General features: G+C 42.9%; 1 protein-coding gene across 2 annotated transcripts in view; it reads left to right on the top strand.

Moving 5' to 3' along the window:
* The first annotated feature begins 913 nt into the window (after positions 1–913).
* Positions 914–15,658, top strand: part of dpf1 (double PHD fingers 1) — a 412,154-nt gene continuing 397,409 nt past the window's right edge. For both annotated transcript variants that reach the window (XM_051934320.1, XM_051934323.1), the window contains exon 1: positions 914–979. In XM_051934320.1, the coding sequence (XP_051790280.1) occupies positions 948–979 (32 nt within the window). In that variant the 5' untranslated portion in view covers positions 914–947. The remainder of the gene's footprint in view (positions 980–15,658) is intronic.

Below are 15,658 nucleotides of genomic sequence, written 5' to 3'. Positions count from 1 at the left end.
CAGGATATATACGTGTCATGTGTGAGTGTGTGTTGTAAATCTTAACTGTCCCACTGTGAGTGAGTATGCCAAGCAGTAGACTGGCATCCCGTCCAGGACTGGTGCCTGTCTTGGCGTACGCTACTGCTGCTGACGATCGCCCAGTAGAGGTAAATGTCAGTGGGTGGTGATGGTGGGACTTTTATAGCGATTTTACAACACGGAGTCAAAACAAAAATAAGAGCAGTGTGCACCCACCCCATTGTGCGCCTAACGGAAAATATTTCGCTTTTTAATTTTACAATGAATCGCGCGGCTAAAATGGTCTCAATAAGTGAGCAGAAGAACCAACGATATATATATGTATTTCCCTCAAGATGCATATTTCACGTGATTCGAAGTATTCCTAACATATAATATACAGTCTCAATGTTTGATCGAATTATAGTATAGCTCGTATTTTCGTTTTAGCTCCGAGAGTAGCTGCAGGATAATTAATTCTCTAAATCGGGCGCCACCCAATCCAAATTTTTCAAAAGACACCTGAACGTCGCACAGATTTAAAGAACACCGCTTTCGTTGTACTTTGGCAATGCGGCTACACTGGGACCGTCGGCGTCTTTGTCTTTTTAAAAAGACACCTTCAATAACTGACACTCAGCTAGCCAACCCCGAGACCACAGGACATTTCTGGACGGCTCTGTCAAAGAAATTGGTGGGGCTATGGTACAGTGAGCCGCAATGACCACTAGGAATTGTAGTTTTTCTTGTACTTGGAGTCACAGAGTGAATAATCGCCGGAACTACAATCCCTATGGTGCCCCAGCGAGCGGGTCAGCTCAGCCGCGCTCCCATTGGCTAGTTTCTGCAGCCGCAGCCCCAGAGAATGAATGAAATTGAAAATTGCTGCTATATTACAAGTACGATACAGGGATCTGCAGTGTTACATTCTATTATACTACACCAAAATGGCCACAGTCATTCAAAACCCTCTGAAATCGTAAGTAAAAATATTTTCTACCTTTGCTCGCTGCCGCTGCAATTTTTATCCATGTTGTAATTTCCAATGTTTAGCATTGATTGCCTGGTACCTGTATTTTTAATGCATTGCAAAAGTATCAGTAACGTATAGAACACAATTTGATTAAAGCTGTGCAGGAAAAGGCAATAAAGTGTCAACTGTATCCTTAGCAGAACCCGTCTTTTAGGGAATGTATGCCGCTTTATGGCAGCCGTACATTTTTAAAAGCACTGTATGTTTTGCTTGGACTATTTCTTTATATACGCTGGAATGCATGGCAGCGACTGGCTTTTTTAATTTATTGGGCACAATTGTATCAAAAAGCACTTACAGTGTTAAGACGGATAATGTCCCTAAGGGCTGTATAAGTTTTTATTTTTTGCATTCGCGTTTATTTTACTTGTTATATCGTAAATACCTATGCACGTCTTTACTTCAACGGCGAAGTGAAATGAGATATTGTGTCTGAATGACTGTATATATGTGTACGCACATAGCTTTATGTCTACATATGCCGTACTGTACATCTCTGTGTTTATGATGGTTTCGAAGGCAGTTTAAGGCATGCTTTTTTGCAGAAACGCTTGTTACCGAATGTTCGCATCAGCATTCTCGCCTTAATCGTCTTGCGTTCAGCAAGGTCTTTGTTCCTCAGAGAAATGATTGTAATAAAGAAGTGATAATTATATTCCGTGCTGAGAAAGGTCGCCCGTCCTTGTTCATACAGAGAAATGATATTGCAGCACAGACGGGCGCTTTATGTTGAGCAGTCAGTCTGGTACAATTGCTTCCTTTGTGAATAGATTTTCTTTTCTGTCTGCCTCAAACTATAAGAGACAATAATAAACTGAAAAGTCCGTCTTTTCAATAAGGTGCGGACCAGCAAGAAAAGTGGACATGCACCCTTTGATTCGCAAAATATGCAGCGAGAGAACCTGTTACAATTCACATTGTTTTATCCCAAAGGCAATGGGAACATAACATGTAGTACTGAGTACTTACCGCATAAATCACATCAGTAACGGATTCTATGGTTTAAAACCAGTGAAGGGCACTTCGGGGGTTCCATGAATAACTTTATCCTAAATCAACCTGTGTTTTCTGTTTGCGCCAACCAAGGGGCTGAAATAAAAATACCGAGAGGCAGCCTGGAACCGGAAAGCAACTTATCGCCTTTAATGCTCCATTCATTTTTAACACTCATGTTGTACAGAGAATGAATGCACATTGTTTCCTTGTTAAAACAGCAGCAGATGAATGCGAGAAGTGCTATGGCACGTGAAGGGTTTTGTGGTTACTGTCAAAACGTGTAAATCAGAATCACACGCATCCATCGATTGATGAATACCCCCCCCCCCCCCCTCATCCCCGAATCTATCTATCTATCTATCTATCTATCTATCTATCTATCTATCTATCTATCTATCTATCTGAAATGTAACTAATTCATATTGATACCCGAAGCATCAACAATATGGGGTTTGGCGCATTATGTTATAAATGTAATTGAATTACATTTTTCTTATAGAGAGAGAGAAATAGAGATCGAATCTGAAAGAAGATTTCTGAAGGAAACACCCTCAACTATTCTCTGTACATGATTATGAATGCACGAGACTAATAAAAAGAGCAACACCCGGTATCTATCTATCTATCTATCTATCTATCTATCTATCTATCTATCTATCTATCTATCTATCTATCTATCTATCTATCTATCTATCTATCTATCTATCAGACAATGAATTGTTAAATTCTTAACTCTCTGTACTCCTGTGACATTTTTTTCTGGCAGAACAAGTTAAATGCACAGGTAGGAGTTTATTTTGCATTAGTGCAGGCTTTCAACCCGGAAGAACAATTATTATAAATCTCCTAAGGTAATTAAAACTCCACCTAGCTTAACGTCCGTTCTGCCAAGAAACGTGTCTTTATGGCATATGTCTTCAGAGCTGTTGATTCAATGCGCGGCTGAAGTCCTTCTCACATCAATCATCACCCGCGCCTATATTGTGCCGGCTTTCAGCCTAACATTGGGTTTAGCACACACACACACACACACACACACACACACACACACACACACACACACACACATATATATATATATATATATATATATATATATATATATCCATCCATTATCCAACCCGCTATATCCTAATAACAGGGTCACGGGGGTCTGCTGGAGCCAATCACAGCCAACACAGGGCGCAAGGCAGGTAACAAACACCGGGCACAGCGCCAGCCCACCATAGTATATATATATATATATATACACAAATATATATATTTGTGAAAGTCAAACTAATCAACCCATATATTTATGTTTTTTTCCCCACACACACTTTTTGTTAAGCATACTGACATATCTCTAGGTCTACTTACCACAGAATATTCTAGAACACTATGGTATAAACGATTGAAGGCGCTTAAGCTGCTATTTCTCGTTTTAGGCAGCATCATTTGTAATCACACTTCTTGACAAAATATCTCAAGTTCTTTTAAATTGGATTGAAATCTTCAATCGTCAAGATGATTGTTTTTATAGTTTAGGTCAAAAATTATCTAATGTGTTAGTACCTTTTATACAATGCCTTTCTATCTATCTATCTATCTATCTATCTATCTATCTATCTATCTATCTATCTATCTATCTATCTATCTATCTATCTATCTATCTATCTGTTATTCATCCATATACTGTATCTGTCTATACTATTTTATATAGTGCCTTTCATATCAATATGCCTACAGTATGTACTTTACTGTGAACTCATAAAAATAAAGATGCCAAAGTGGTCTTTCAGATGATGCCATAAGGTTACAATCTACAAAAGGGTTCCAGAAAGAGCCATTTTTTCTGTAACAGGTTTACAAAGAACTATGAATCAATAGATGATAACAATTTTGTGAAATACCAGCGAGTTTCTGATTTTAAAACGACATTTCCTGCATCTGTCTATCTGTTTATCTATAGTATTTTCCATAGAAAACTGACCGAGTCTACAAGGTTGGCTTCCCTCTTCCACATTGAACTCCCCAGACATGGCTGGTGCTGCTCCTAAGTTTTTCAAAGACGTTTGCATTTGGCTCAGCAGAGCTCCTATCAGACACGCTGACCTTGCTCCTGTCTCAGATGCTAATTCAAGTGTACTGTACTCCAGTTTTTTTTCTCTCTTTTTTTTTAAAATAAAAAGCAACCAAAACTAGAAGATTCTGAAAGCGGGTAGTTTTAAATGCTATTCCAAATTAAGCACTCATGTAAAAACCAAAAAGGAAATGTCACATTTTTACCTCTATAATTTCATCTGCCATATTTAAATGATTTTGTGATTAAAAAAGGATAAAACCAATAAAGCAAAATTACAAAAACTAATAAGAGAAAGATGTCAATAAAAGTGTAGACCCCTTACTAAACGATACAAAGCAAAAGCCAAGGAGCTCTAGAGCAGTGGATCTGAACCATTAAACAGCCACCGTAAGGCTAGCTGACAGTCTGAAGGCCTGCACTCTACAGAAGACATCTACAAGCCTCTGAGCTCTTTCAATTATAGGAAGGTGTAACATGCCTGTCCTCACCCAGTGCACACCATCTCAAAAGAAATCGAGCAGAACCCTGGGAATCCCTCTTAACAATGTGATTGGGGGGTCAGCAAGACCAAAATCTGTGCCATAGCAACTATCTGTCTGTCTTTCCATACCATTATCAGTGTCTTCTAAACAAATTAATTTCCTCTTGGGGACAAATAATATCTATCTATGTGTCTACAGTATCTAAACACAGTATGGCAAGGCCAGAAAGAAGTCTAATCTCCTAAAGACCCTCCAGTTCCAGCACCCACCTTGCTTTTCTAAAACGATCACAGGATGCCCAAAAGAGCCCCAAACCCGCACCGACACACACAAACGGCCTGTGCTTATCTTTGTCTACCTGATAATCGGCTCGTAGGCAGTGGCGTAAATGCGTGGAAGTGTTATTGAGGTAACTGTTTTCTAATTGACACTTTAGACCATCTGTTAATTATTATTTTTTTCTTTCAAAAGCGCATTTCGCAATTTAAACTCTTTGTAATGTGCGTTATTTTGGTGGATGGTTAAGGCCTGTAAGATCTCATTTTTGCTGCCGTAGGAACCCAACTTCGACTGCCGATCCACGATGTCTGTGCTTTGGTTCAGTGAAATGTGTGCCTGTAATGCAATGGCGACCCGTCCGGGCATGGACTTTGCCTCGGTAGTCTCCGGCTTTCCGCAAACCTGGATACGAAAAACTGGATGCAGTAAACGAATTATTTAGTTCGACTTTTCATTATTTTTTTTAAAATAAATACAATAATCTGTATCGGATCCTTCGTATTTACGCATTAACCTACAATCAGTACAATATTTAACAATCGTAAAGCAAACGTGTTTGTTTCAGAGTCCCAGTATGGATGTAAGAGAGGCGACTCTTCAGCGTCCTGTACAGAGGAGACGAGGAGAGACAGCAGGCGGCGAAGACTTTGCGCTTCTTGTCAGAAAGCACCGCGTAATAAATGTGGGAGCCACTACCGGCACCAGCGAAGGTCGCATTTAATACCGTAAATACGGAGCCGTACCAGTTATGGAATCCCCCTCGCCATGCTCCTTGATCTTAATCCCCATGGCCGGCTTTCCTCTCTTGACCTGCCAAACATACCCCAAACCGCCCCATAGTATCTCTCTCTCTCTCTCTCTCTCTCTCTGAGCTGAGCCCGTTACCCGATGCCCACTCCCCTCCATCTTCACCCATTCTACTGTCGGGTATCTTGCCCAATACATTGTGGAAGCGGGACATGAGCCAAGGTGGTCAGGCTGGGATGTTTTACCGGCACGCGAGCCCCCAGTCTCCTTCATTACTGTATCTCTCCCTCTCACGCTCTCTCATTCTCTCCATTAAAGTGTTGTCGATCTGAGAGTTGCTCTGTCTTGCTTCATTGATTTGAAATAAATGAATTCCATTATTTCTCTACTCTGGCTGTACTGTACTCTCAAACCATCTATCTGGCTAAATACCTGCTTTAAATGTACTAAATCATTTTGCCTATTATAAAGGAAGACATGGCACACTGCATTGTACTAATGCAATTTTGAAAATTATTATGAAATACGTATAATTACGGCTATGAATGTAATATGCAGTACTCAGTCTACCCACCTGTCGGTTTTCTAGGCATCCTTTTTATTTTATTTTTTTATATTTTTATTGATTTTAATTGGAAGCATCATTTTTATTTTTAATGTCCACTCCTTTATCCACTTTATAAACCCAGTCTTCTGACACAGGAGTTTGCTTATTCAAACAGAAATGGAAACAAGGAAGGATTTTACATAACATAACATAATATAACATAATGTGACATTTTCAAACTCGGTTGATCCAATTCAGGATCAGAGAAGGCCAGAGCCTGTGCTGGCAGTACAAAGTAAGTACAAGTCAGCCCTGACACCAGACCAGAATGGTAAGGGGGCCATGGCACCTCAGGGGGTCATTTAGCCAAGGTAAGCCCCCCTAGCCCAAATATCGTGTCAAGTCCCCCCACGCTGTTCGGCTCAGCAAGCACGAGGGGCGAGGTACGGAGGGAAGTTGCTTCAGGCGACTCTGTGGGAAGGGCTGCATTGTCATGTAACTTTTTTTTTATATTACTAAATTCTACGTTAAGTGTAGAACCTTAAGAATTATGAAACACGTCCAGTGTCTTATTTACAGTGCATCTGGAAAGTATTCACAGCATATCACTTTTTCCACATTTTGTTATGTTACAGTCTTATTCCAAAATGGATTAAATTCATTTTTTTCCTCAGAATTCTACACACCACACCCCATAATGACAACATGGAAAAACTTTACTTGAGGTTTTTGCAAATTTATTAAGAATAAAAAAATTGAGAAAGCACATGTACATAAGTATTCACAGCCTTTGCCATGAAGCTCAAAATTGAGCTCAGGTGTATCCTGTTTCCCCTGATCATCCTTGAGATGTTTCTGCAGCTTCATTGGAGTCCACCTGTGGTAAATTCAGTTGACTGGACAGGATTTGGAAAGGCGCACACCTGTCTACATAAGGTCCCACAGTTGACAGTTCATGTCAGAGCACAAACCAAGCATGAAGTCAAAGGAATTGTCTGTAGACCTCCAAGACAGGATTGTCTCGAGGCACAAATCTGGGGAAGGTTACAGAAAAATTTCTGCTGCTTTGAAGGTCCCAATGAGCACAGTGGCCTCCATCATCCGTAAGTGGAAGAAGTTCGAAACCACCAGGACTCTTCCTAGAGCTGGCCGGCCATCTAAACTGAGCGATCGGGGGAGAAGGGCCTTAGTCAGGGAGGTGACCAAGAACCCGATGGTAACTCTGTCAGAGCTCCAGAGGTCCTCTGTGGAGAGAGGAGAACCTTCCAGAAGGACAACCATCTCTGCAGCAATCCACCAATCAGGCCTGTATGGTAGAGTGGCCAGACGGAAGCCACTCCTTAGTAAAAGGCACATGGCAGCCCACCTGGAGTTTGCCAAAAGACACCTGAAGGACTCTCAGACCATGAGAAAGAAAATTCTCTGGTCTGATGAGACAAAGATTGAACTCTTTGGTGTGAATGCCAGGCGTCACGTTTGGAGGAAACCAGGCACCGCTCATCACCAGGCCAATACCATCCCTACAGTGAAGCATGGTGGTGGCAGCATCATGCTGTGGGGATGTTTTTTTAGTGGCAGGAACTGGGAGACTAGTCAGGATAAAGGGAAAGATGACTGCAGCAATGTACAGAGACATCCTGGATGAAAACCTGCTCCAGAGCGCTCTTGACCTCAGACTGGGGCGATGGTTCATCTTTCAGCAGGACAACGACCCTAAGCACACAGCCAAGATATCAAAGGAGTGGCTTCAGGACAACTCTGTGAATCCTAGAAATTTGATTCTGTTCATCTGGACAAAGTTTTTAAGTGGGAGAAATATTTCAAGTCTCTTCCTCAGTCTCAATTGACTGCAGGTTTCCCCAACCTTATAAACAGTACCTTTGCTTAATCACAGAGACTAGCACCATTGACAAAGGGCCAGTTGATCAGTGATATGGGTACATGTGATATGCACATTATTATAGTGATATGCAAATTGTCCACTGATTAGTAGACGTGTGAACCATTCATAGAGGAAGAGACTTGGATAAGTCTCGAAATATTTCTCCCACTTAAAAACTTTGTCCAGATGAACAGAATCAAATTTCTAGGATTTCCTTACCTGGATTATTGAGCATGCATCGAGACAACTCTGTGAATGTCCTTGAGTGGCCCAGCCAGAGCCCAGACTTGAATCTGATTGAACATCTCTGGAGAGATCTTAAAATGGCTGTGCACCGACGCTTCCCATCCAACCTGATGGAGCTTGAGAGGTGCTGCAAAGAGGAATGGGCGAAACTGGCCAAGGATAGGTGTGCCAAGCTTGTGGCATCATATTCAAAAAGACGTGAGGCTGTAATTGCTGCCAAAGGTGCATCGACAAAGTATTGAGCAAAGGCTGTGAATACTTATGAACGTGGGATTTCTCAGTTTTTTTATTTTTAATAAATTTGCAAAAACCTCAAGTAAACTTTTTTCACATTGTCATTATGGGGTGTTGTGTGTAGAATTCTGAGGAAAAAAATGAATTTAATCCATTTTGGAATAAGGCTGTAACATAACAAAATGTGGAAAAAGTGATGCGCTGTATATGCGACCATTAAAATTTGTGAAAAATACTTTCATTTTAAAAGTTTCAAATTTCGCACACCAAAGTTTGCACCACCTTGCCACACTGTGAGCACTAAAGAGTTGAAAAGACATCTGATGTTCAGAAAATGCAGCATTATGTGAAGCCTGTAAAGCAGTTTTAAGTTTATCATCTCATGCCTTCTAAGGGTATATAGGGGCTGAGCAGAGACATAGCTTGCCTCAGGAAGTGTTATTTAACCTGCCGGCCCTGCTGTTTTGTGGACTGTTCCATGCTGGACTTTTCAGGATTTGCCACACCTTGCCCACCTCTAGCATTTCAGATGCTGTCCATACAGTTTTAGTCTGGAGATGGAGATGAATGGGGGGTATCTGGAATACTAGACGGAGGGGGCACAATCCCAGATTTAAACTAGAATGTTACAAGAGTACTGGGGAGGGTTGGTAGGGGGGTGAAGGCCATGGTGTCTCAAAAATCCAACAAGCACCAGTTTACCTGACAACGTTGATGAGACAGGCCTTGACTTGATATCTGTGGGAGGCTTAGCCTGGCTAAATGACCACCTTTGGCTGGGCCTGAATTTGGGACGTCGTTGCTCTTTGTTTTTGCTCACTAAATTGTTCAGTGGTTTTTTGTATGGTTTATGTATCTGTCTATGTATAATTTAACTGTATCATTACCAAAGGTCATTATTATGCTTCTAAAATGTAATGCTGTTAAAATTCTTTTAGCATGTCAGTCAAAGGTTTTATTAAGCATATTTAACAATCCCATCAAATACTTTCATTTATTGCTTCAGTGCATACAATGGCCTGAGTATGTCGTCTCTACGTTCTCTCTGTGTCCGCATGGATTTCTCCTCTGGGTATCAATAAGATGTGCAGGTTTGGTTGACTAACATTTCCAAACTGGCCCTGTATTGGTGTATTGTGTAATATTTTTATTTTTATACTGTATCGAGGATTACTTGTGTTCTGTTCTGTGTATTGCATTGATCCCCCCTTCCTTTTGACACCCAATGCACTCCCAACCTACCTGGAAACTGCCCTCCCCAATGATTCTTCCATTTTTCCCTACTAGGTTTTTTTTTGGGAGTTTTCCCTTGTCTTCTTAGAGAGTCGAGGCTGGGGGGCTGTCAAGAGGCAGGGCCTGTTAAAGCCCATTGCGGCACTTCTTGTGTGATTTTGGGCTATACAAAAATAAATTGTATTGTATTGTGTTGTGAAGACAAGTGGCTGAAATGAGTTTCCTCAGCAGGGTGTCCCTTAAAGATAGGGTGAGAAGCTCAGTCATCCGGGAGGAGCTCAGAGTAGAGCCGCTGCTCCTCCGCATCGAGGGGAGTCAGATGAGGTGGCTCGGGCATCTGATCAGGATGCCTCCTGGACGCCTCCTTGGTGAGGTGTTCTGGGCACGTCTAACCGGGAGGAGGCCCCGGGGAAGACCCAGGACACTCTGGATGGACTATGTACTCCTGGCTGGCCTGGGAAAACTTCGGGATTCCCCCGGAAGAGCTAGAAGAAGTGGCCGGGGAGAGGGAAGTCTGGGTATCTCTGCTCAAGCTGCTGCCCCCGCGACCTGATCTCGGATAAATGGAAGAGGATGGATGGATGGATGGATTGTGTTGTGTGTGAATGATCACTGCCATGGACTAGTTCCCCATCCAGGACTGGTTCCTGCCCTGTATCTGATGTTGCTGGGCTAATAATAACAAATAGTTAATACAAATAATTCATTACATTTATATACCACCTGCAGTGGGCTGGCGCCCTGCCTGGGGTTTGTTTCCTGCCTTGCACCCTGTATTGGCTGGGATTGGCTCCAGCAGACCCCCGTGACCCTGTAGTTAGGATATAGCGGGTTGGATAATGGATGGATGGATGGATTTATATACCATTTTTCTAACCTGCTCAAAGTGTTTTATATAGACAGTGGAGAACCGCTTTAATCACCACCAATATGCAGCATCCACTTGGGTGATGTGACGGCAGCCATTTTTGCTCCAGTATGGTCACCACACACTAGCTATTAGGTGGTGAAGGGGTGACAGAGATAACCAGTGTGAGAAAAGGCCGGCCAATACCCCCAGGCCGCTAGATGGAGTCCTCCTTGCAACGTGGAGATGCCCTGAATTCCAGCAGGGCATCATGGACTATGGAGTTTTAATACACAGCCCTGCTGGATAACGTTGGGGCCGCCAGGAGTCGCTGCAGGGAGGCCCAGAGATTTATATTTTCCATATAGCCCGGAAGTATTTCCAACTCACGGAAACGGAAGAAATGATATACTTCCGGGCTGAAGAAAATGAGGTTTTTGTCTGACCCGGAAGTGATAGAAAGTCACATGGACTGAGGGACAAACACTTCCGGGTCATGGACTATAAAAGGACCATGGGAAATCCCAGACGTCGAGCTGAGCTGGATGGAAGGGTGGCAACGCGTCTGGGAAAGGAGGATTAGTGTGCTGATTATTGTATATTGCATGTGTAGTGTGGAGTGGAGGGTGCTTTGTGCACATCCATCCATCCATTTTCCAACCCGCTGAATCCGAACACAGGGTCACGGGGGTCTGCTGGAGCCAATCCCAGCCAACACAGGGCACAAGGCAGGGAACCAATCCTGGGCAGGGTGCCAACCCACCGCAGGACACACACAAACACATCCACACACCAAGCACACACTAGGGCCAATTTAGAATCACCAATCCACCTAACCTGCATGTCTTTGGACTGTGGGAGGAAACCGGAGTGCCCGGAGGAAATCCACGCAGACACGGGGAGAACATGCAAACTCCACGCAGGGAGGACCCGGGAAGCGAACACGGGTCTCCTAACTGCGAGGCACATTATTATTACAAAATAAATAATAATTGTAATTTTACCCGGTGTTTGGAGTGGTACCTGAGGGTTCAAGGGAGCTCTAGCGCCCCCTACTGCTACACCAGCCAATAAGAAACGGAATGATTAGGGAGGCCAGAATGACCAGGCCATAGTGGTCAATTAAGCCAGGACATCGAGAAATGCTTTACTCTTTTCTATTAGCCACCCAAGGATCTTTAATGACCGCAAGAGGCAACAACAACAACAACATTTTATTTCTGTAGCACATTTTCATACAAACAATGTCGCTCAAAGTGCTTTACATGATGAAGAAAGAGAAAAAAGACAAAATTAATAAGAATTAAAATAAGGGGACACTAATTAACATTGAATAACAGTAAGGTCCGATGGCCAGGGAGGACAGAAAAAACAAAAAAAGAACAAAAAATCTGCAGGGGGTCCAAGGCCACGAGACCACCCAGCCCCCTCTAGGCATTCTACCTGACATCAATGACCTCCATCAGTCCTCATAGTATTCAGGGTTCTCATCCAAATGATGGCACCAATTTTGACAGCATGGTGTCCCCATCACTGCACTGGGGTATTGGGATGCACTGGGAGACCACAAGGTAAGCACCCCCTGCTGGCCTCAGCAACACTCACGAGGCCTTGAAGTGGCTAACGCAGGTTTGTGAAGGCTCACTTATTTCATTATCATGTTCCCAAAATGTAAAGTAGCTGATTTTTTTTTTCTCAGAATATCAGTCAGATTTTTCACTGAATAAATTCAATGGTCCCCTTAGAAGGAGCTATTTTAATAGCTACAGTGTATTCAGCTGACTCGGTCTGTATGTTCTACCTGTGTTTGCAAAGCTTTTTCCCGGGGTACTTGGCCATTCCTCCTCCATTCCCAAATCATGCAGGTTGGCCTGCTTGACAATTCCAAAATGGCCCCGGTGGGAGTGTATGTGGGTGATGTTTGCCCTCAGCAAGGAGTGGTGCCCACCTTGTGCCTGATGCTGGTAGATCAGCTTTGAGCACGGGAAAGGTGCTATACAAATCAATTCTTTACACTTATATAGCACTTGTTGTCACTACTCAAAGGACTCCACACAGGGACGACCCGGGAAGCAGACCCATGATCTCTTTAATTATTATTATTGTTATGTTCTTCTTGTCCTCCCATATCTTCAGAGACATGCAGATTAGGCCGACTGATGATCCCAGCCTGGATCTTTGGGAGTGTTTGTGCAGGTGTGTGCACAAGTGGGTCCTGCCATAGTTTGGCACCACATGTTGGTACCTGTGGAACCTGAATTTGATTCCCTGGGAGTTGAGAATGTTATTTTATTATTCTGTCCTCAAATTGTAAAACAGCTGAGATTTTTTGTTAGAGTGTCAAATTTTCTTCACTGATGCCATTTCATTTTTATTTCCACAGCGTATTACATTTACTGAATAAGTAGATAGATAGATAGATAGATAGATAGATAGATAGATAGATAGATAGATAGATAGATAGATAGATAGATAGATAGATAGATAGATAGATAGATAGATAGATAGATAGTAGTCTTCATATTCTGTGTTTGGGTTTTTATTCAGGCCCTCTCATTTTCTTCCATTTCCTGAAGATGTGCAGTTGTAGGTGAACGAGGTGAATGTTTGTTTCTGAGTACACGGCATGACTGGCACCCCACCTACACTCTGAAAATTGAAAGGTGCCAAAGCAGTTCTTCAGAACGAATAGGGGAACCATTTTTGGTTCCCTAAAGGACCATTCATATGAAGGTTGCAGGAAGAGAGATCTGTAACAGGCACCATGCACAGCCATGAATGGATGGTCACAGATTTGTGAAATACCAATGGCTCACGATTTTAAAAGGATTCTTGCTGCTATGGAAAACCAACAGGCAGACAGCAACAGTTCCCAAAACACCCACGTTTATTTACAATATTTACATTGACCACAGTCCCGGACACAACCCAGTGTCCTTACTCCACACACCCCCAAGTCCGGGCCTCTCAATAGTCCTGCCTTCACCGCCTCCACTCCTCTCCTCGGAGCTTCGTCCTCTTCCTCCCGACTCCGGCTAATGACTGGAGGGAGGCGGCCTCTTTTATCCCCACCCGGATGAGCTCCAGGTGCCCTCTGATGAACTTCCTATGGCACTTCCTGGTGTGGCGGAAGTGCCGTATGAGCACCCGGTAGCACTCTGGGTTTAGGTTTAGGTTTAGGTTAGGTTTCTTTATTTAGTCATGTTTACACAAGAAAACATGAAATTTGCCTTCTCAGTTGCATCTAATAACAGGTAACAGACAGAATGAAATAAAACAAATAGAAATAAGAAAGGTTAAGGTAAGGCAATTAGATAAAACATATTTACACCAAAAAAAAAGGTAACAGGATATATATCATAACCTTAAACATTATCTCCGATATTTCTTATTGAAAGTCATATGGCACTAGGAGGAAAGGAGTTTCTGGAGCGATTTGTGTGGGTTTTCAAAGCAACTATCCTTCCTGATTTACTGAAGTTTAGTTCTACATGTAATGGATGACTGTCATCAGTTGAGATGATTTCCAGTTTCTTTAGCATTGCCCTCTGACATCCCTGGAATTCCTTCCGCCAGCACCTGCGGGTGTGGCGGAAGTGCTGACCTCCAGGGCTCCACAATCGTCCGGGCGCCCCCTGGCCCCTATAGGGATGAGCTTCCATGCTCACTTCCCGTGGCCCCTGTCCAAACCAGAGCAGCTGCCCTCTCCTGGTCCTTCCAGGCGTCCCGGCTGGGCACAGCCCCCAGCCACCTGCCACAACTGGTACAGTCACACAGGGTGACTTCAGGTTTTGTACCCTGCTAGGTATCCTACTATTCATTAAAGATTTCTATTTTGTCCACATATCCAGGACCCTTTTCAAAGCTCAAAGAACCAGTTTCATATGCAAAGACCCCTTCCTAAAATGAAATGGTTCTCCATCATCAAGCAGTGCTGACCGCACAAACCAGTCAAGTGCCATTACAGAACCGTTATCTTTCAGATTGCTGTCTTGTCCCTCGGTGCTACCGGCCTGTGTGGCCCTAATTTAGGATTATGAGACTTCACAAGTTGGGTAAATGGTTGGATGAGCCCATAGTTATTTCATGACATGGAAGAGCACCCCTTTTTGGACTTTCTAAAAAAGGAGTGCTCCCCAATGATCTGAAAAGCCCACAGTTGAAAGTGTGACCTGTAAAATGCCTTGGGATATTGTTTGCTCTAAAAATCAGTGTAAGTCTGCTGTTGTCAAGACAGGTGCCTCTACTGGTTTAGGCATTGGACTGTGAAGTAAAAGGCTGCTGGTTCAGTTCTCACCATAGACGCAGTGTGTGACCCTGAGGAAATTATTATGCCTGCCAGAGCTACATTTTGAGAAATATGGGATAAAATGTACTGCACCTGTATGGGTGTGATGTTCATACAGTCACCAATCTCAATAGATTCCTAAGTGACCATGTGTTGGCAAACATTGGGAACAAAAACATCATCAGTGGTATAATAATATCAATATAAATGACATAGATATAGTGCTCACTGTAGAACGGTCCATCTATCGATTACTACAGTTGCTTTGTCCAATTTAGTGTCACAAGAGTCAAAGCTTCTCGCAGCAGCATTGAGTCAAGGCAGGAACCAACCTTGGAAAGGCAGGGCACACTCTCTCACAGTGGACCCATTTAGAGATGCCAGTTAACTTTATTGTCTAGCTGTAGATTAAAAAAGCCCAGTTTGTTAAATTCGGAGTGGTGGGGACTGAGCGTGTCCCAGTAGCACCTGGGTTCAAGGCAAGACCAAACCCTGGGGAGAGCACTAATACATCCCAGAGCACACTGACTCAAAATGGGCCATTTTTTGAGGTGTCAGTTAACTTTAACATGCACCTTTGGGATGTGAGAATGAAAAGCCAAAAGAAAATCCCCACACACATGGGGAGAACATGTAAACTGTACATGGACGACTTGCAAGCATTAGAAAAATGCACACTATTGAAAGGTACAATGTACATGACAGACAGATGGACGGACGGACGGACAGACAGACAAAGGGTTTTAAGTAATCAATATAAGTTGGGACACCTGAGCAAA

This window comes from Erpetoichthys calabaricus, chromosome 1 (assembly GCF_900747795.2).
Source record: "Erpetoichthys calabaricus chromosome 1, fErpCal1.3, whole genome shotgun sequence".
In the NCBI taxonomy this organism is placed as follows: domain Eukaryota; kingdom Metazoa; phylum Chordata; class Cladistia; order Polypteriformes; family Polypteridae; genus Erpetoichthys; species Erpetoichthys calabaricus.
Note: the sequence above shows the minus strand (reverse complement) of the source record. Positions and strands in the feature narration are given on the sequence as shown.